This window comes from Triturus cristatus, chromosome 8 (genome assembly GCF_964204655.1).
Source record: "Triturus cristatus chromosome 8, aTriCri1.1, whole genome shotgun sequence".
Taxonomy (NCBI): Eukaryota; Metazoa; Chordata; class Amphibia; order Caudata; family Salamandridae; genus Triturus; species Triturus cristatus.
The window spans coordinates 1,475,736,492-1,475,759,532 of record NC_140591.1 but is presented as its reverse complement, the minus strand read 5'-3'; the positions used below and the strand labels follow the sequence as shown (position 1 = coordinate 1,475,759,532).

The 23,041-nt window shown below is 44.8% G+C and overlaps 1 protein-coding gene across 1 annotated transcript in view; it reads right to left on the bottom strand.

Moving 5' to 3' along the window:
- Window positions 1-23,041, bottom strand: part of ARHGEF17 (Rho guanine nucleotide exchange factor 17) — a 612,786-nt gene that overhangs the window by 268,786 nt on the left and 320,959 nt on the right. Inside the window, exon 2 of the mRNA XM_085623310.1 lies at window positions 11,057-11,134. Within this exon, the coding sequence (XP_085479436.1) occupies window positions 11,057-11,134 (78 nt within the window). The remainder of the gene's footprint in view (window positions 1-11,056; window positions 11,135-23,041) is intronic.

Here is a 23,041-nt window from a genome sequence, read left to right as displayed (position 1 = left end):
GTCAAAACTGCACTAAAAATAAACTGCACTAAAACTTTCAGTTGAAGAGGCCTTATGGTTCCGATCAAAAACTTTTGAAAAACAATTTGCAAATTTCCTGCCACCTATGTATGTCAAAACCTAACTGGCTGCGGATCAGTCAATCAATCAGAATGGTTGTAACAGATGGCCTATTCTAATTAGTTGAAAGGGTGGCCAATCACAATACGGTTGTTTCAATAATCGGATTGTTAACCATTTCAACCTATTAGAAGAGGGCTATATATAAGGAACATTCTGATTGGCTGCGGAGAGCCTACTTCAAATCCATGTGAAGAAGTGCTCAGAGGCCGCTCTTTTTTCATTTGGGGGTATGTATAGGCAGATCCCCAAAAAGGCAGATTTGTGCCAGGAGTTGGCTTCACTTACCGCAGAGTGAAACAAGCATTGGCATAGCCAATAGGTCTCGCCTTTGGGACCTTATGTGTTTAGCCAGAACTTTAGGCTATGTTGTAGAACATTGTGGCTGCTGTGCATAATGTTGAAAAGTTATAATAAAAAGTGTTATGCATTTTTGTTACCTTTATACAAACGAAAACGACATTATATACAACTGAACAACCTGATTAAAAAAAGATTTTAACATAAAAAATGTCTTGCTGTCAGTGGGTGCTGATGAAAGTAAACTATCACGTGGCATGCGCTCTGTAGCCTTGAGGGTTGTCATAGGTTCAGTTCCAATATTGCACCGTATGTTTAACCACTACCATTTTTGCAGGGAATAGAAATGATGCACAAAAAGTTAAGCCATGTGCCCAGGATCACACCATGTGGCGATGGTGGGATTGCAGCTCAAATCTTCAGCTTTTATAACCTATGACACTCTCTCCTCTTGGAAGAGACATAACAAACTTTGGAAACAGGCTGGCCTATCGAGAACTCGTGAGCAATTCAAGTTACCTCCCACATCTCAGGCCGAGCCGGGGGGGGGGGGGGGGGGGGGGGATAAGTTTACAGAGTGACACATGAGCAGAACCTCGCATTTGACTGACACGTTGTTGACTCTCTCCCAGCTCTAAAAGCCTTGGGCAGCCTCTGCTTTTGTCAGCCCTGCCACAGTGGCCCAGGGCTCTTACTCGCCCGCCCTCTACCTTAAGGACACTAGTGCACAGTGGCAGACAGTGTGAAGATGTTTCACGTGCGCGGTCCACCGTTTCCAGTTACCCACAATCTGACACTTTTCAAGCGCATTCAAAGGTCGCGCAAGCGCCTAGATGACATTCTGTTTGCACTCTGCGCTACAAAATCTTTTAAAGGTACCGAGGTCCATATTTGGTTTTTTGGACCTACTGTAAAGGCTGCCGACAGCCGAGGCCCCAACATGCTTGGCCCTGGCTTCAAGGGTGGCAAATGCTTTCTGGGTTCACATATATGTTCCAAATGTTGACTCTTTTTGATTCCAAATGTGCCCCAGGCAAAATGGCAAAAGGCGCAGCTGTGCCCCCCACAAGCACCCCCTCCCATGACATTTTCCTCCAAAGATATGAAATCGCTGCCGTACTAATCCGGGGTGCATTAGTTGAACTGAAAAGTAGCTGCCCTCTAGAACAATTTCAATACGGTTTCTTCTGGATACAAATCTTTATCAGTCAAACTAATTGTCACCCAAACGTCAATAAAGTAATGTAATTAAAAAAAAGCACACAATAGGGAGTGGATCGAAGACCGTTAAATATTTCTTCCCACCACCAGAAACTTTTTTGCTGCCTGATTTTAATGTACGATGGACACCGGATTTATGTATGTAACTACATGTATAGCACCAACACTGTGTCTTGGAACGCTTTAGGCACAACACTGAAGCAACAATGCAAAAAATATAAATGTATTTTGTAATTGGGCAAAGGCCCACTGTAATCTATTGACTGAGGTAACGTCAGCATTTTGTTTTTGAAATCTCGTGATTGCCCTGCATCCGGGCCGCTTCCAGGTACTGTACATGTGTAGAAAATGCAAAACAAACCACGAGCGCTGCCTGATTTTAATGTGCGATGGACACCGGATTTATGTATGTAACTACATGTACAGCACCAACACACTGTCTTGGAACGCTTTAGGCACAACACTGAAGCAACAATGCAAAAAATATAAATATATTTTGTAATTGGACGAAGGCCCACTGTAATCTAGTGACTGAGGTAACGTCAGCATTTTGTTTTTGAAATCGCTCGATTGCCCTGCAGAGAAGTTTGCGCTGGAGGTGAGTGGCAGCGAAGCATGCACTGTTTCCGGGTGAATCTTGCGCTGTAGGTGGGGTTGGCAGTGAAGCTCTCACTGCTGACGGATGGCAGCGTAGCTCACGTTGTAGGTGGGGGCAGTGAAGTTAGCAATGGAGGCGGGTGGCAGCGAGACTTGCGCTGTTGCCGGTGGAAGCTTGTGCTGTAGGCGGGTGTCTGTGACGCTTGCATTGTTGACCGATGACAGTGAAGCTTGCGTGCTTCTTCTGTGCGTCTGAAGGAAGCTCCAGGTTGCCTCTCTGCGCTCATCCGCCTTTGCTCACGCACGGTAGACGTGCTTCGTCCATACATACAGGGGTAACAAATGCTGGTGCCTCAAGACCTCCACGCGTGAACGGACTCCTGCCTCATCGGCAGCCATCCCTCAGATGTCATCTCTCAGAACGCTGGACACAGGGATAGCTGTAATAATGAGCGGCACCCATGAGGAGCCCTTATTTAATGCTGTCTCTTCACGGCATCGACGCGGGCTGCAGTAAACATGGCTCGGAGGGAGAAGACGCGGCCTTCAAGCCCTCTTTGAACAGGCGAGGCTGTCAGTACCAACATCCGGTGCTGTCAGGGTGCAGGTCCGGGGAGGCACATGAAAGGGGCTGCGCTTGTGAACATCCGTGCACCGCTGGCGGGGACAGGCGGGACGAGTTGCACTAATTTCCCCAGCAAGTAACCTGATACTGGAATGCAGCCTGCCGTGCAGCTGACACACTGCGCTCGCTGCCGAGACACAAAGGCTATGGGAGGGGACATTTGAAGATAAGGTGGGACATACCTGAGCCTTTGGCCATTTGCGTGCTTTCTTTTGTGAAAGCCTTACACAATGGCCAATCAAATGCGTGGCCGTAAAAAAAAAACACGAGGAAAAGCCTTGGGAGTTGGAAGTCCTTACAATAAGCCTCGCAGTGCAGCGCATGCGCACTGGCTCAGGCGAGACCTAAAAATACCCAGCCCTTCTAATATTTCCTTAATAAGAGCTTCCAGTGCCATTCCCTTTTGTAAAGTTACCTCTTCCAAAGCCTAATTCTGTTCTCATGGTGATTGTGCTCCATTCATAAATAGTTCAATGTGCCAGGCCACAGGTGCACTTTACCTGAACTTTTAGAACTTTGCTCCCATTGCCTTGCAATACCATTAATAATGTGTTTCCAACTGGTGCATCCTACCACATTTCTGCTGTTTGTAAGCCTCTAAAAAACAAGTGTTTGCATTATCTACTGTAATGGTATGTCATTGACAAGGATAGAAGGCCGAATTGACTTTGATGAAATTCAAACTTGTAATTTGTAGCAGGGCTTTAAGTGCGATGAAAAAAGAAGGGGGGTCTCTAAAGGAGTGTTGCCTATGTAATTAAGGGCATGGCACTAACGCGTATATTTATGTGATTTCCATAGTGCGCCACCTGAACTGCATTTTGGTTCATCGCTAAATGTTCTATTATTGCATCGCGACTGGCGTGCATCCACCGCCACTGGTTTTGTCAATGATTTTGTTGTAAATAATTGATATTGAAAATGCTTTAATTATGAAACGGAGAATTAAACATTACTGAGGCAAGTAGAAGGGGTAGAGGTCTTAAGAGTGTCTCAATCCAGCCCATTATGTTTACTCAATACCACCTTTGCAAGCCTTTTTGTCTCCTCATCTCCTCATGCATACTTTACGCCATCTCGTTCCTATTCAGCACCCTCTTTTCACTCTCTCCTCAATGACTTCTTAGCGTCTTCTTCACTTTCCCACTCCCACACGGCACTCGTCCATCTGTAAGCACTGCATTTTATTTCACTTTCGCCATGTCAATATTTTCACGTTTGCGCACCTTCTTCTAACACATTTGCACGGAATCAAAATTGCAACTGGAATAAGCGAGCATTGACATATGCACTCAGCAGAGAGGCCAAGTATTGGATGTCCATTTATTCTGAACACCTCTCTGACACACTGACAGGCACTGTGTGTAACTCACACTGCCTTCAGCTCAACTCCAGAGCTCTCAATCGAGACCCCATTGTAAACACCTGGAGGGGACTCACTTTAAAAACCGCGATTTACAAAGCAACAGGCTACATGAAAAAAAATAAAAGCATTTACAGAAACTCATCATTCTGGAAATAGCAAACACGCTTATTGAGTGCAAAATTAAGACTAAGAAAAACGTGAAAGAAACAGGAAATAAATCGCGGATATGAATTACCTTAAAGTGTTCTCATTCATTAGTCAGACATCACTGACTCTCTTTGCCACTAAAGTTCAGGACATTAATCTAGGGCCCAAGAGGGACCAGTTTCAATATCTGTTTTTAATTACTACCAGATATGAGACCCGGACGGAACCGGCCCACTTTAAGCCCTGATGTGTAGATAGCAGCAGTTTTTAACTACACGAAAACTTACAAAGGGGCCACTGACATTTATTATCACCAGTGACATCACCCTTATTTTCTCACAACATGCCCTGGGGTCCGACATAGAGTGCCCTCAAACTCACTCTAGGGAGACCAATAAAACAGGAGTTTACAGATGCCATTCTATAAACTGCAGGTCAATTTCCCCTATTTTTTTGAGATATAAAACACATTTTCTTCCATTCAAAATCTAATCAGAACTCAATTTAGGGAGTTTTTAAAGGGCTGTTCACAAGTCTACAATTCACGAAGCCCCACATGTTGCTTAGAACAAGCATTTGAAAGGCAATAGGTGTCGCATTTTCGAGTGTTTAAGCTATTGCCATTGTAAATGACAATGCCTTTTTGTTTATCTGTTTTGCCAATTAACACATAAATAAAAGCCATTGTCATTTACAATGTCAAAAGCTCAAACTCTTGTAAATGTGAGACATATTCAAAGAAGGGGCCGCCATTGTCCCGGACTGCTCGGAAAGTGAAAGCGCGCTTGGCACGCTGAATGTTGCAGGAAAGCATATCGTGCCTGCAGTAAGAGAAAATCATTAAAGAAAATAGTGCTTATAGACTTAAAAAGACATACCGTGTAACAACAGAGGTAAAAGGGCCAGTCCTCATGGGAGGTTACATATGAAGATAAGGCGGTAATAAGGAGAGACTAACAAGCCTATTAACAAATCAAAAGCCAGCATTTAGGAAGGACAATAACACAAGCCAATGACCCAATATGGGTGGAGAGTGGGCAGGGCTTCTATTCCATACTCCAATAAGGCATGCCACAGAGCAGCGCATGCGTTGCCCAGGCTCGACCTAAAGAATTTTTTTTTTAAAAAGCAAGCATTGGCAGGGTCTACAGATGTGGCATTTAGGAAGCTGGTGAGATGATTGTTTTTTTGTACAATAGTAGGCCACAAAAAATATGCTGCAAAAATAAAATATGCCTCAGTTTAAATGTGGCAGCCATGTGCGCTCAAAAAAATGTTTAAAATTAAACACAAATCAACTACAGCATAGGATTGTAATAGAAAAATATGGATGCTTTCTAACAGGGATTGTGCAAGGAATAGAAATAGAAACCCTTTTGAGTTTCATTGCGGGCACATGAAAATATGATTTTTTGGGGATAATAAAGGTATTGTTGGCTTTGAATTGCTGTAACCTGAGAACGTAGTTTAAACACAAGGGTGACTAAAGATTAAAAAAGGATAAAGAATGGGGGGAAAAAAGGCATTGGCAATCAGTAATGTACTATTTCCCTAGCCCAGGCTCTGAAGCGTACTCCTTTCTCAGTTGAAGCATGCATGTGAAATAGCAAAATGCCATCCCTAAGAGTGCAGGAGAGCCTCTGGTTGAAGCGGGCTGAATCACTTTATGCTGTGGTGGGCACAACAAAAATGTGAATGACAGTTGAAGAGACCTTTCAATTAAGAGGGCTGGCTCAAAGCCCCCCTCTATATATGCAAAATATTTCCATTTTTTAGATCTCGCCTGTGACAGCGCATGCACTGCATGCGCTCTCGTCTACTACAGATATTGTATACAAGGGCCCTGCAGCCCACCCATTGCTTAACATTTACTTAACATCTGTTGGCTTCATTGTCACTGTTATTTGCTGCTTTAAAATTGGTTAACGAGTGCTGGCTTCATGCACTCTTCTTTCAGCTGGAGCATGGACCAAGTACTGATTGCTTTACTGCTGATTGCGTTGTGATTGAAGCTACGAATTTAATTTTCTCTACTTCCCTGTCATCTTTGTTGAACCTCTTGCCATTTATAGCTATGTTTTACTGTGTCACATGCACTAGAAAGAATCCCTTTTTTCTCCTTCGAATCAGATGTTTTTATTGCCAACAGATGGTATCTGCTTTTATTTGTGACAACAGATGTTATCGGCTTCCAAATGTATTTTCACTAAGACATGGACCTGAGCGCAATTGTGATCTTTAAGATTTTTTTTCCATTTGTCATTTTTTTTTTGTTTTTCATGCATGGGGAGATTAACTGATTTGCTCAGAAACACAGGGGTGTTGTGCTAAGACGAATCAAGCATTGGCAAAGGCAATCCATCCCGCCTTTGAGAATACTGTCTCTGCCATTGCCTGTTATTCATGCTGTATAGCATACGCATTGCCGGCACAAGCAATGATTTGTAGCCATGCTGGATAGCAGTGTGGCTGCTGTACAGCATGGCTAAAAATACAAATTAAAAAAAGGACTATGGTGAATCAAGCGCTAATGCACTTTTTTTTTTTTTAAAGTACATTAGCCTTGGCTGTGTCATTGCTTTTTTTTTTTATTTGTTTAAGCCACAATGCAAAGCATGTGCAGCATGTCTACAAAACATTACCAATAGCTCTCATAGGCGAGAACTATTGGCTTTGCCACTGCTTGTTATTACAAGAGGCTGATGACACGGATAAGGCTGTCATTAGGCCAGACATAAAAGAATAGGTAAGTAGGCGTTTCTTGGCAGGTCTGTTTTAACCATCAATCAACAGGATAAGCACTTCAAGAGCTACTGAGTAATGTCTTAGGGGGTGACCCTTTCCTGTGCTTTGCAAATTGGCTTGAAAATCAGTTCAAAAGCTGTGAATGAAATAGATCAGCCCCTGGTGCAGTGATCAGCAACATACATAGACTGGTAGGTCAGCTCAGAAGGTTAACGCAATAGCTCCGGCGGTGTGTACTCCTGTGCTTAAATTCTGAATTGTGACTTTATTTATACACAAGGTTCTAAGTAGCATCTATTACTCATAAACAATCTTTTTTTCGGTTGCAAATACAACCACAAAAGAAAAGAAAATCACAGAGCAAATACATTAAACAACTACATGATATACGAAATAACAAATAAACACCATTTGAAATCACAATTATAGTACCATACAATGATGGCGCATAAGATCCACATTCAAACCAATTACATCTAGCAGGATTCGTTCAGCCCTTAGTGCAGTTAGCCCTCTGTAACCTGTTTAAATCAGCACGCATGGGCCGGCTGTATATTTTCCAGAAACTCGGAGCAAATGTTCCTACTGCAAGCGGCCATGTTTCAGTTTAATACTAATATATGGCGCCGTCTCACTCTGTAGGGTCTGGGATGATCAGTACAGATTGGGAAACTCTGGTGATGCAACTGATTTATTCTGGAATCAGGTGAGCTCCTTAAAACGCCATGAAGAACTCATGCTGGTGGCTTACATATAACAAGCATTGGCATAGCCAATAGGTCTCGCCTTCGGGACCTTATAAGTGTTTAGCCATGCAACAGTTGTATAACTAAATACTTATAAGGTCCCAAAAGCGAGACCTATTGGCTATGCCAAGCGGCCGTGTGGCCGCGAAAGTGAAAGTGATGGCGATCACGATCAAACATCAAAGCGGCCGCGAAAGTGAAAGTAATCGCGGTAAAGCGCTCCGCGCGCCACTGTAGCTCTAGGCTGGCCTGGTAGCACTTTTTGGAGCCCTCTCAATAAGTCTCGCCAGACCAGCGCATGCGCTGGGTCAGGCGTGACCTAAAAAAGCATTTGGTGTACGGTGTACGTGTGGTATGGGTCCCTCCCGCGAGTGTGCAGGCCGCCTTTCTATACTCGGATCTGGGGATGTGAACAGTTTCCAAAACTGACTTTTGACAACTTCATGAACTTGCATGTTAAAAAATATATACATAAAAAAGTTGTAAGGACTGTGGAAGAAAAGCCTTTGCATAAAATTCTCTTGCTTACACAAAAAAATCTTTTTTCTAAAAAAGAAATTCTGCAAAAACTTTTTCTGCCAGGAAGTCCAACAGCAGACGAAGTTTTGCAGAAAGTTGCAAAGTTTGTTACTCTCCTTCACGAAAGTTTGTCATAAAAAATATCATTTCACCCATCCCCATCAAGTACATCTAGAGGACTGCAAATGTTTGTATAAGCAGACTAGACATACTCCACGGTTAAAGGTGCCCCCGTTTTTAAGACATTTGCCAAATGGAGCAGGATTTTTGCCCAGGGCCCCGCGCCTTTGACAGTCACCTTCTGGTTTTGCTTCTTTCCTATTGGGTGCCGTAGATACCCTTCCAAGGCATGTCTGATGACCCATGATGCATTGCAAAAACCGCATGAAACCCGCACAGCAGCAAGAGTCCGTTGCCTCTGGGTCTGGCATGCCTGCGTCTTCGGAGTAATAAAGGCTGGACCTGCTGAGAATATTGCGTTCACCACAGAGAGGGGCACTGCCCAGAACATTGCAAGCCCCCTGCTGCCAGGCACTGAACATAACTCAAGTGCCAAGCAATTCTGTGGGACATGAAAATATCAAAACACTTGATTGTTAAGGAGAGCACCAGAAAAGTGTGGCCAAACATACACGGTCAGGTGACATCACGCATCTTAGATGCATCAATTTATTTCCGATTTAAACCCAGAATCCTGCCGCATGCGAAGTCACGTGCACGCCTCCGACAGACAGCTCTCTACTTCGGCTGCGATGATTCATAGAAAAAATCTTAATACCTCAATTTGGAGAAGTAAATCAAATTTTCCAGGGAATAAACTGACCGGTTATTCAAGCTTTCAAGGAAAATTTTGTAAAATACACAGTAGCTTTTATTTGGCAGCTTTTTATAGGCGAACTTGGCCTGGGGCATTAGTGCGCTTTACAGCAGCACCAGACTACGTTACGCAACTTTTAAATCCTGGGGAGATTAAGCGATTTGCCCAGAATCACAGGATGTTGAACAGAGGCCGGGATTCGAACCTGTTTTTCCAGTTTCAGTCAGCAGCTCTAGCTGCTAGGCCTCATTGCCTCCACTAGGGGGCGTCTTTTAATCAGAAGGTCTGCTGCCAGGAATTAGTAGTGAAATATTCCTTTGTGCAAAACATGTACATGTTCGACAAATGACGTGGGGGCGGCTTGGCGTCAATGAAATGTTAAGTCAGTACCTTTTCAAGGACTGGTAGAACTGGGGTCAGGTGCATTTATGCCTCCAAGAAACACTTCTATCTAATATTTGATCTTTCCTTAGTATTCTGGAGTACAAATGTATTTACAATGTAACTTCTGATATGTTTGAAATGTTCTCGTACCACCTGAGTGGCAGCGTTAATGTCCAATGGGAAGGTTCCAATATAATCCACTCACCCCTTCCAATAAGTAATCCAGTTTTAAGTGCACACTCAGCAGAAACGGTACAAACAATTGCTTAATAAATATGTATGATGTTCTGCTTGAGTTTTTTAAAAAAATAACTTGTCAAATACAAAGTACACCTTATAATTGCAAAACCTGTCAACCTCACAGAAAAAGTATAAGAAATCTTCAATCAGGGCCCATAGGAAAGTGTCCCCTTCCCCATGGATGTGAGCCATCTTGGTACCCACCCTCTGATGCACCCTCATGCCACCACCGATTACAGACTGCTGTGAAGTGCCCTCACATCACGTGGAGCCTTCAGCCAGGGTTGGTTTCTCAATCACCAGAGTTAAGCATGCTGGGAGTTGTGGTTTCACTTTTCTCATTACAGGTATGCGTCATCAAGTCGGAAGATCCTTACTGCTATTGGTCTAAAAATCAGGACTGGTCCGTGTTCACCCTCCTAAGACGGGGTCACTTTACAGCTAAGAATCACATTTGGGGGTTAAAGGGCGGTGGCACTGTGCATTGCCTGAACTTGAGAAATTGAGAGTCATATGTTACTAACCAACACCACCACCTTGAGAGCAAACGTTTAGCTAATACTTTAATGAACTCCAAAACATCACAGACCATTTATGGGGCAGGCAATACTAGGAAAATCATGGAAAAGTCCAGACAAACGCCAATAACCTGAAAAATCAAATTTTCAAAAGATTTGTTTAGAAACGCAAAGACTGGACTATGGTAAGGTGACTACATGCCTCTTAGTGACCAAGGTTCAAGGCTCCTCTCCAGGGGTTTAGTGAATTTTCAGAATTCACTTCATTTAAGCTCACTGAATGAACACACCTGAAACATTGATCTGTAAAGGAAAAACCCAGGGCTGGAACATTAGGTTCTAGCTGATATAGAGTTGCGTCGTAACCTGAACATTCCCATTGAAAATACTTTTGTCACCAGAGTTGTTTTGAAGCACAATTGTACAACATGTTTTATTGTAGACTAGGGCGCCCAACGTGGAAGTTCCGTATACATCGTGGATTCACGAATTCTGGATTCAATCCATCTTTTGACCATCTCCACCCTGAACCGCTATAGATACATGGAATCTTAATGGGAATCAACAGTCTGTAATTATTATGAAAACATGGGTCACAACGGGCCCTTGTGGACCAACTTTGGACACCCATTCCACACTTGAAAACAACAAATGCCCTACATAGTCCTACCGAGCACTGAGCCACACTCCCCGTCACAGGACATGGCCTACCTGCATCAAGGTGCGAAGGGATTCCACGTAGGACTGCTCCGTGTCCAGAAGAGTCATGATAACATGCTTCCTCATGTCCTGTAGGGGAGAGAAGAACACGTGGTCAATCGTCACGCTCACACACGCATGCGCTCTAGAAACTGTTGCCACATCTTCTAACATGGCGGCGGTAGAAATACCACCGCCGACTTTTGAACAGCAAGGTTTTCAATCATTGCATGTTATCAATTTTAGATTAATAGTATCACTGCGAGAAAGCGCCAACATATACAAAAACACTGTGAGAACACATGTACATTAAATTAAGCCACTTGCTCTGTACGAGTTCATTCAGCCAAATCTGTTCCACATTTGCAGGGAACGAAACCACTTTCTCTGCTGTACCACTCAAACCATAAAATGTTCTCTGCCAGACCCCTGCTAGGAATATAAACCAATATACTGCTGCAAGCTCTGTACAGGAAATCACTGCATTTCTTAGAACAATGAGTGGCAAATAAATCTCTTAATTGGAAAGGCAACGACCAGGAAAGGAAATCGCTTCATCTTCATGGGCATTCTGGGAAAAGGAAGCAGCTCTGCCCGTTATGCCAGCTTTGTGAAGCAATGTGACCCCCTTCCCTGCCTCGTGACCAGAATCATGGAGTCTCCCTTCCACGCGAGTGTTGGGGGGTCCAGAGCTCGGGACACAACTTCGCTATACTCTACCCATAGCTCATTTTTTGTTTGCATTCAGGCCACTCTTCTGCATTTAGACTCGCGTGGTCCATTGCTGGACTCGGTGGGTGACCCTGGACATGGCTAAGCATTTTTAAATACCTTCCACAACATCACCGGCGAGTCCACCCAGCCCGCATCTACTTGAAAGACTGGGGTTGTCAGTGCCGTCAAGGGTTCACCCAGTCCCCACATCCCGCGGTTCACTCTATATTCTCACCAATAGTCAAAGTAAGAGAGCGGGGTCTGAGATTCCCCTTGCCAAGAATCCCCCATACCTAATATATAGGGCAACAGCACATGGCGTGAAGATGCAGTCAATTCTAGAGAACATACCATGGGCTCCTGAGTAGTAAGAGACTTGCTGATCCGCACCGGGATGCACATGGCAAGCAATTTTAATGTTTCAATAGTTTTAACTGAAACTTTTGGCATATTCAAACAGTGAGTGGACATAGCCACCAAGACCAAACATATCCCCCCGTGAACACTTCCCTCTGCCTGACCCACCCCCCATCTTCAGAGATGTCCGAGCCTGTGAGTATATAGCAATCCTACAAGGTTCATGGTCCATGTTCATGGCACACTCCCATGAAAATATATATATATATATATATATATATATATATATATATATATATATATATATTACCTACTGGCGATAGCCAGTAGGTAGTTATAGTTAGGACCACGTTTCCATAGGAAAACCTCAACATTCTATTTTGAATAACTTTGGCGCCGGTCGACGAATCCTCGCGAATGTCTCAAAATAGGTGGGGCGCTACGCTCCGCTCCTACCCTGAAAGTCTCGGGGGGATTCGTCAAGCGGGGGCTGAGATAAAAGGGGGGTCCCAAAACGCGGTTTTCCCATGCATTTTTCCATAGGACCTTTAGAACGAGCTACAGCCCGAATGGCTGAACAGAATTACTCAAAATTTGGCAGAGAGGTAGTCCCTAGGTCAAGGAAGTGCCTTTTGTAGGTTTGGTGTAAATCTGTTCAGTAGATTCTGAGAAAATAGCCTTTAAATCAATATATATATCTGAGCCAGCTTACGGTACGCTTACCGTACGCTTACGGTAAGCGTACGGTGGCGTGCGCGAGCGCGATTCTGATTGGCTCTTAGATCTTAGTAAACATTCGAATCGGCCGAAACCAGGAAGCGGCGGCCGCCATTTTGTCTCTCGCACTGAGAGAGATTTTTAAAATCGGAAGCCCAAAAACATGTAAAGGGGCTGTTTTGACAACTCCCTCCCACATAGTCATGTGGAGGGAGTCCCCAAACATCCCCCAAGTGCAAAAACGGTTTTATTTTTTTTTCGGCAATTTCGCGGGGTACGCTTACCGTACGCTTACGGTAAGCGTACGGTAAAAAAATAAAAATAAAAAAAACACTATCCACACTTACCCCACCCCCTGTGCTTTTGGTGGCCGAAGGCCACCAAATGTGCTGGGCTTATTACAATGGAAAAAAACACTATCCACACTTACCCCACACCCTGTGCTTTTGGTGGCCGTAGGCCACCAAATGTACAGGGCTTATTATAAGGGAAAAAAACTTAGCATTTAAAAAACCGTACTAATTCACTGAAAAAACCATAGGTTTCACACACGTTATAGTTAGGAATTAGCATTTAAAAAACCTTGCAAATTCACTGAAAAAACCATAGGTTTCACACATGTTATAGTTAGTGGAAATTTTACTGATAAAAAACCAATGAAATTGCCCCGTTATAGTTAGCGCAGGCAACTATAACTCACGCGACCGCAATCCTCTGCTGATGACATATGTGTCTTTATGAAAAAAAAATATTTGTAATATATGTATAGCTAAAAATGTATGGAAGAAGACATGGGCAAATAAGTGTCTAAATACAGTATTAGCATCAGCAGAGGATTGCGGTCGCGTGAGTTATAGTTGCCTGCGCTAACTATAACGGGGCAATTTCATTGGTTTTTTATCAGTAAAATTTCCACTAACTATAACATGTGTGAAACCTATGGTTTTTTCAGTGAATTTGCAAGGTTTTTTAAATGCTAATTCCTAACTATAACGTGTGTGAAACCTATGGTTTTTTCAGTGAATATATATATATATATATATATATATATATTCAGAAAATGGAGAACTAACCTGGAATGAACTAGATACATATCCAGAAACAATAACTCTAGAGGGCCTGGCAGAGTACCTCTACCCGCTACACTCCAGCCATGGTAAGATGATTTCCAGCTACTACTGGCAGGCAGTGGCGGCCCCTCTGCTATGGCAGAGGGGCATTTCCCTCTCCCCCTGCGCCCCGCCATCCTCAAAACTGGTAAAATAAAATGAAGATAAAACAGGTTTATTATTGTTTTATTTTTCAGGTTCTAAAGGCGGCACAAGTTTGTTATCCCGATGGTTGGAGTTTAGCAATGAATTTATCTTGAATAGTAAGTGTTGTGTATTATCGTTGAGTCCTAACAGGAGGCATTTGAATTCATTAAGGCCCGTAGTAGCGCTGTCATTTAGAGGGAAGGATTGTGGTAACCAGTCATGTTTCGATACATGATGTGGAGTTCTGTGAGCCCCAGTGTGCATTAATTGCAGGTAGTATGAAGAATCCACCTGTGTGTGGACCTGTGAGGGGCGCCCTCTTCACTAGCCACCAACAGTTGGCCATCTTGCCTTCGATCCAAGTTCCAGAAGGGCTGTCTGCCATACATTTATACCAGGGTTCTCCAACGGCAATCCTGGAGGGCCGGATCCATGCCAGATTTTTAGCATATCCCCATTTAGATAAAGGCAGTGGTCTTAAAAATCTGCCATGGATCCGGCCCTCCAGGACTGACTTTGGAGAACCCCGATTCATACCACAAAGTATATTGTGTTGATTGAGAAGCCTGCTCGGCAAGTGTTTGGGATTGGAGTAGGCAGTCTTTACTGGGCTCCGCTTCCTCGTTGACATAGTGTCTTTTTGCAGAGTTTTATATAGCGGAAACTTGACCTGAATCCAATCAGGTATCAGAGCGCTTTACATAGCACCAGTTACATTACATTAGGACACACATTCATTCTTTGTTAGGCACGGGGAGATTAAGTGATTTGCCCAGAATCACAGGATGTTCAGCGTCATTACCGAGACTCGAACGCAGTTCCCCAGGTCCAAGTTCGAGCGCCCTAGCCGTTAGGCCAACTCCTCTCCCCAACTCTCTCTTGGTAGGTATTTCTTTGTCGGGTCACATAGACCCAGATGGTTCTTTTGTGGCAAAGGTAGATTTACTCATAAGTTGACTGCTCAAAGCCCAATGTCACCAGAGATCATGCTTGCAGTTAAATCACTGCTACTTCCCAACCTGATCCTGCTGCTTGAAGTTCTCCGACACGCTGGGTCCTGTTCATGCTGCATGAAAACTAGGTTAAAAACGAAATATTGTGACCTAACCAGAAGCTCGTCCATCTGTAGCTTACAAGGGCCATTAGCTGCTTATGTCACTAAACCTATTCAGGTTTCTTAGCCCATCCCGATGATGACTGAAAACATTTAAAAACAAGCATTGGCATAGCCAATAGGTCTCGCCTTTGGGACCTTATAAGTGTTTAGCCATGCAACAGTTGCATAACTAAATACTTATAAGGTCCCAAAAGCGAGACCTATTGGCTATGCCAAGCAGCCGTGCGGCCGCGAAAGTGATCGCGATCAAACATCAAAGCGGCCGTGAAAGTGAAAGTAATTGCGGCGCCCGTGCACATGCACTGTAGCGCTAGGCTGGCCTGGCAGCACTTTTTTGAGCCATCTCAATAAGTCTCGCCAGACCAGCGCATGCGCTGGGTCAGGCGAGACCTAATGAGCTCTCAAAGGTGTGGCTAGGCATTTGTTGCTGGCCTAGCGACTGTTCCTAGTTGTCAAAGCTCTCTGGAGAGCGTGCACAAGATCACACTGGCCGCCCTTTGCATGGATAAGCTCACACAGTCCTGCTCAGTTTAGTTATTTTGTATGTTGTAGGTCATACACTTGTAGGTTTGCATGTGCAAAGTCCTTCAGGAATGTGTTGGTTTACACCAGAGGCTAGATGGTTCGCACACTTGGAAAGCTGGAGTGGACACGGGGTTTGGTATAGTTGTACTGTGACTCTCAACTAGGAATCCTGATGAGAACTGTACTCGGGAGAAACAGGATCATATTTCATCCTTAATATCTCTTCCTTAGAGGGGGAATGAGAGAAAAGATGGGTGCAAACATGTCCACTTTGCTTCCGCCTATCACTCCCATTGGTTCAGGAGCATTGGCCAATCTCTACGGCTATCTTGGAGGCATGGTTTTGGCGTAGCAACTGGAAAACTTAGTTCCTCTGTTTTTTCACTTAAATACGAATTTGCTACACTGCCATATAGCCAGCCTGCTGCAAATTTGAAAATATTCTAATGACAAAAGTCCTCACTTAAGAGGATCAAAATGTATTAAAACCGAGGGATTCTGTGCTTCACACTTTGCAGAAGTTTACATCTTTTGACTGTTTTTATTCAAGCATTGCATCGTGGGAAGGTTTGCCTAGATACGGTTAATACCCCAACTGATGGACTGAGGATGGCTTTTGACTGAGGCAGAAAACAAAAACGTGCATACTTAAATATAAAGAAAAAAAAAGGTTTAAAAAACCTTTGACTCTCTCCATTGCATTACTGTATGGCTCACCCTATACCTCTCTCAATATATCCTCTACTTCCACTCTCTGACTTATCCCGAACCTCATTCTACTGCTATGAGCTCCAAAATAACCCTTTCTAGACTCTTCCCTCTTCTATCCCTCCTTGGATAACCCAAAACCCAATTTTAATACTATGAACTCCCAAACAACCCTTTCTAAATTCTTCCCTCATATACCCCTCCTTTGACTCGTCCCAAACCTCATTCCAAACCTCATTTTACTATTATGGTCTCCATAATCCATTTCTAGAGACTCTTCCCTCCTCCATCTCTACTTGTACTCATCCCAAGCCTCATCTTACTACTCTGATTTCCCAAGAAACACTTTCTAGAGTATTCCCTCTTCTATCCCTCCATTATCCTATTCAATGCAACGAACAGACTCACATGTCCACCACTCAAATTAACTCCTATTTTCCTATACAAATCCACCACTAACCCTTTTTGGGTTCCGGAGTGGCATGCCGCTTGTCGAAAAACACTTGGATGCCTCTTCAGGGGTAGTAAGCGCTATATAAATACAATTATATACAGCAGGTCCTTGTGCCAGCTCCCCCTGCAACAGTTTCCTTATCCAGCTTGCCCACCATCTGCTACCCTCTGCTGCCCGTTTACCTGCTGCCCTCTGTTTGTGCCTCCTCTGCTCATTTCTTGCTGTTTTGCCTTTCCTGCTGGTTTTTTTGGTCTCTGTTTTGCATTACCTGCTAGTTTTTCTGCCTTCTGTTCTGCCTTTTCTGCTTGTTTCCCTGCCCTCTGTTTTCCCTTTTCAGCCCTGTTTTGCCCTCATCTGCTCGGTTTCGCCTTTCCTGCTTGTTTTCCTGCCCTCAGTTTTGCCTTTTCTGCTAGTTTTCTGCCCTCTATGCTTCCTCTGCTCGTTTCTTGCTTTGTTTTGCCTTTCTTGCTTCTTTTTCTGCCCTCCGGTTTTGCCTTTTCTGCCATCAGTTTTGCCCTTTCTGCCCTGTTTTGCCTTTCCTGCTTGTTTCTCTGCCCTCCGTGTTGCCTTTCCTGCTTGTTTCTCTGCCCTCCGTGTTGCCTTTTCTGATAATTGTTCTGCCCTCTATTCTGCTGGTTTCTTCCCTCTTCGCGTCATTTCCCTTCTCCCACCACTGAGCGCCCCGACCTCCCCAGGACCTAATTAATGGAGGCAGCACCCCGACCCCACTGAGCAGGTCCTCGTGTCAGCTCCCATGGCGGTAGTTCTCCTGTCCAGCTTGCCCGCAATCTGCTACCCACGGCTGCCTGTCTACTTGCTGCCCTCTGTGCCTTCTCTGCTCCTTTCTTGCTCTCTTTTACCTTCCTTCTAGTTTTTCTGCCACGTTTTGCCTTTCCTGCCCTCCATTTTACCTTTTCTGCTTGTTTTTATGCCCCCTGTTTTACCCGCTTCTGCTTTGTTTTGCCTTCTTCTGCTCGTCTTTCTGCCCTCCGTTGTGCCTTTTCTGCTCGTTTTTATGCCCTCTGTTTTGCCTTTTCTGTTTGTTTCTTCCCGCCGATTCCTCAAGACCTGTCACAGAGAGAGCTGGCACGACGGAGACCTCGCACCACAGCGCCCAGATACCCCCAGGGGTAACAGTACGGTGCGCTACAAATGCTGATTGAATTACAGTTACAATATGGTGATAATGTTCACTCTCTGGCAGCCTTAACCCTTCCTTTAGCTCCACTAAGGTTTTGATTTTGCCCCATGATATACGTCTCTCGCACTTTAACAGCCCCCCTCCTTCCAAGCTTCCACTTGGGATGGGTCTCTGCCTAGGGTGATATTCCCATTGCAAAGGATGTTTAAGAGGTGAGGGGAGAGCCGTCAGGTGTGCCTTTCATGTCAGCTGATCCCATATGATTGACAAATGAGGGTTAGGCCCCTGTTGCTTACCTGGAAACGAGGGTCCGTCTCCCACTGGTAGAATTACCCAATCAATAGAACACCAGCGCGTGTCAGTTTCTCCCCTCAATCACGCAACTGTGCGCTGGAGTGCTTGGAGGTAGTGTAATATGTACAAAGCATCTATTTTACTTCAACAGGTTTTATTTATTTTATACAAGAACACATTAGCAATTCTGTTACAGGGTTAGCATAGGTCGTCCCAGGCGCAGTTCATACATCAGTGTCCTAAGACAGTGTGTCACGTTTGTTTAGCTAACCCCCCCATATCGATAATAAGAGAAAAAGAAAGAGAGGCAGACAGAAAAAGGCAGAGAAAGGGGGAAAGAGGAGGTAAGAGAAAGGCAAAGAGAATTACATTTCTTATCAATTACATCTGACATTCTATGGAGATGTTGGCACACATGCAGACCGGTGTTGGCAGGCCTCCCCCCTTGCGGCAGCCCAGAGTAGGCGACATTGGTTATAACCTGTTAAGTACAATTGTCTCGGTGGTGCGTTAAGCGCCAATGGTAACGCAAACAAAACTAGTCTGTTCCCTCACAGGTCATCCCGTTCACCTGATCTATCAACGTGTGTGTCCATAACACCATTTAAACCCTCCACCCCTCCCCCTACTTAAATAACTCAAGAGTAGGGTTACCAGCAACAAAACGCTCGGTTTCACAAGGATCAAAATACATTTTATATTGTAGTAAAATAGAGCAAATGTACTAAAATACAGGATTAAATGGGCCCCTCGTTTTCAGGGCCCCAGTCTGCTGCGCCGATACTAACTAGGCCCCTAGGTGGTGGGGCGCTGGCCCGGGCTGCCCCTCGTAGGGCAACCAGCAGTCATCACCTTGGTACAGAGGCAGCCGACAGCGCCAAGAGGCGGGTGAATAGCAGGCGTTGCGCTATTTAAGGACCACATACCAGGCTGAATTTAATAATGAAAGTTCTGTGTTAAATCTTAACTATGCTGAAGTCAGACGAAGGTGACACTGACACACGGGGGAGGGGGGAAATTATATCATTGGTTTAGAACCGGTTTGCGCTGTAGCCAGGTGAGCATCGACCATCTAGGCGCTATTAAAGTGAATCGAGCACTTCGGTCCTGGCCAGCGTGACTGCCTGGTTTATTTGAATGTGGAAAGTTCAACTCAAGCGGCTGGGTGTAAGGCATGCTTTGAGGCAGGGGAGTGACGGTTAATAAACGCCGGGCTGCAGTGTTATGGGATGGCCGCCAGAGGGCGCAGTGGACTAGGCACACTGCGGCGAAAGAGCTTTAAATCCCAGCAGGGCCTCCCCACCTCTGCATCCTTCCCATGCCCGTAGACAGAGTATTACACCACGGAACAGGTACACATCACATCCTTTTCCGTGCCCGCTGCAGGGACATCTTAAGGATTTTGGGGGCCCAGGGCCAATCCTTTTTTGGGGGCCTCTGTTCAGAACAGCTTTGAATTTGTGACCCATGCCCTCTTTGGCCAGGTCACTGGCAGTGCACAGGAACAGTCGTCCAGATTCTAAATGCGTTTACATCTAATATTCAGGGATCGGGAGGTGTGTTTCAGTACTGTAACAGCATCAGCTCACTAATATTACTGTAAATATTCGCTGTTAAAACCCCACCCCCTTTCCCATATGTGAGGTACTGTTTTGAACTAAAAGAAACTTTTTTTGTTGGATTTTGCATGGAACATAAACACATTTGCCTGCAAAATATCTGTAATAAACTCTCACACATAATCCATATTAAAAATAAAGTAAAGCAACATACTATTGAAAACAATCTGTGTTTGAACTATTCAATGTCATCTGGGCAAGACTGCAGAACAGAGCTGGCTCCATCAGGGGGCCCCATTAAAGACTGGGGGGCACATTAAAGGCTGGGGCCCTGGCCCGCAGCCCACTTTGCCCAGGCTTTGAGACGTCTCTAGTCGGCTGTCCTGCCCAAGTGGATGATGATGCAGTGAGGTGTTACTGTACGCTGTGGTGCCAGTGTGCTGCAGTTGGCACAGCGCGGCTGGCACTGGGAGGTGGGATGCCAGGCCCTGGCGGGGGTGGCTCACTGCCAGCAGCAGGCGCCATTTACAAACCCACCCCAAGCCCAGTGGGCAGATCTAGGCGAATCACTGTGTCCTGCACAGTGACGTGGTAAGGTTGCCCCGGCCCCGCTGCATGGAGGGGTTATGGGCTCCCGCCCATTGGCTGAGGTGCAGAAGCAGGGCCATTATTGGCTGCAGGAGTCCCCTCACACCCCTGGGGTCTTACATCTGATGCACCAATTATAACCACGCCTAGGGTTCTGCAGTATGAGAATAAAGAAAAGGAATGCATCTGTAACAAAACGTCCATTATTTAAAACGCGTACAACGATCGACAACTGTAATAACAAAGCTGTATAAAACAAGCATTGGCCAAACCAATCGGTTTGACATTTGCATGGCATCTAGATTAGAGATGAGCATGCTGTACAAACATCGAAACTGATTGATGTCTTTGCCGAAGCTTTTTTTGCCCAGCTGCGCTAGTCCTTAAGCACAGACACATGATTTGACAAAGGATGCTACAGAAAACAAGCATTGGCAAAGCCAGAAGGTCTGAGCTTAATGTACTAACACATGCAGAATTTGCACACTAGAGCAAGGAACACAAGAGTGCCACCAGGAGTGGGCAGAGAGGTGCAGAGTAGTCCTTCAATCAGTGCAATGCCAATACTGGAGTAGAAGCAGGAGGATCTACATACCACAGAACAATGTGTCACACAACAATGTCACTTGAGTCATGCTATCCTGGCTGATGAGGGGTGAAACCCCGAAACCGGTCCTAGGATGCATGCTTCCAGTCCAGGGAGGACCTGGCCTGGCAATTCGGGCTGGACTGTTCCCATTGGACGCAGGGTCAAGACTGATTTGCATATGGCTGGGTTCAAACTGGAATGGCATGGGGAGCAAACAAACTATGGATTTAGGCCCAGATCTCTGTACTGGGGTGAATGTATGACGTTGTTCTGCATTCTGTCCATCAATTGTTCTTTTTACACAACAAGAGATAGTATGATGGATGGAGGCTTTATAGCATGACACAACCGATAAACATCACAATATAATGCACAACACAAGAACACCCCCTGAAACTCAACAGAAGGACCCGTCTAAAACCGAAAGCACAGCATGGCTACGACACCAGAAGGAAGCGGGCAAGGATGTCACTGCTGAGTTCCACTTTCCAATCCTGAAGCCCTGGTTTCTGCCCTCCCCTTGCCTCAAGGAACCACATCAAGGAAGGCTGTCTCTGACCAAGGAGCAGCCAAGCACATCTTTCAAGGGACACGAAAATCTCGGCTTCAAAAACAAGTACCATGTTCTGCAACCGAGCAGCATCTGTTTCACATGTGGGGCTCAACTCAAAGCAGGGCCTGACCACAAAGGAAACAACTAAATAAACACAAGTAGTGGGGGTGCATCTGACCAGCCTGGACACCATTTAAAGAATTTAATAGTGCGGATATCAGTGGACCTGTGAGGTTGAATCAGAGGACAGTCACATGTTGTCAAACACCCAAGAGGTGCCACACACCACAGCTGGCTAAAACATCTGAAAAGGTCTCACACTCAAAGTGCCAGAATGGACAGGGTGCAGCCAACACCCAACTACACTGTCTGATGAGCAAACACAATACACCAAACCAGACCTGCATGATTTCTTATGTTGCAGAGTCCGCTCCTACGCCAAAGGGCATGCTGATAAACTGACGTCGATTTACGCTTTGCATGTATGTCACATCATACAGTCGGTCAACACATACACGGATATACATATGGCATAGGGGTTGTTATACAGCCCCATGGGGTGATAGTGCGCCTCATAAGACTATACAACATAACATACATCAGGGCATTATGTGTCATACTATTAATCTGTAAATCATAGAAGATGCTGAGACTATGAGGTCATTCAACACTTGGGAGGTATGTCTTGTCGTACAGTAGATCCACATATAAGTGGCCGTGCTAATTACAAGGGTGTTTGCTACACACGGGCATTATGTTTGTTACATATCATCTCTACGTCAAAGATGTTATCATTCCCCACTTCGAAGGTAAGTTGTCTTGTACAGTGGAGCCGCATATAGGTCGCCATGGAGATATCATGGGGTGTTGTATACACATGGAAGTTATGTCGCGTCACATTTATTCTCCATATCACAGAAGATGCAGTCACGATGACGACATTCTAGAATTGTAAGGTATGTTATGGCGTACAGCAAGTCTACCAGTTACAGACGACGCGGACACTGGGCTGCTTTACTTATGTACAGGATTTACATTCTGGAAGCTCTCTTGTTGACACTGTAATCCGTTTAACATCTGGAAGAAATAGAATATGCACAGAAATAACGTGCGTTCTGCATGGCGTCTTGCATCATAGGCTGCCAATATGTGACGAAACATGCCGGAGTGAGTTATTACACGCCTAGGAAGTAAACCATAGAATAACTTGAAACCAGCCTACATAGTAAAAGGATACTGGTATGCCACCGGATTCTGAAGAAGAATCAATGCTGATCTGATACCAGCTCATCTATCGCACAACACGCGGGCATGCCACATCATTCTGAATGATCAATTTGTGCCACGTGGTGGCCTGGTCTCATCACAAGCATCGTGTTCGACTTCCACAACTCTACCGTCCTCTTCCAAACCCCTCACAGATTC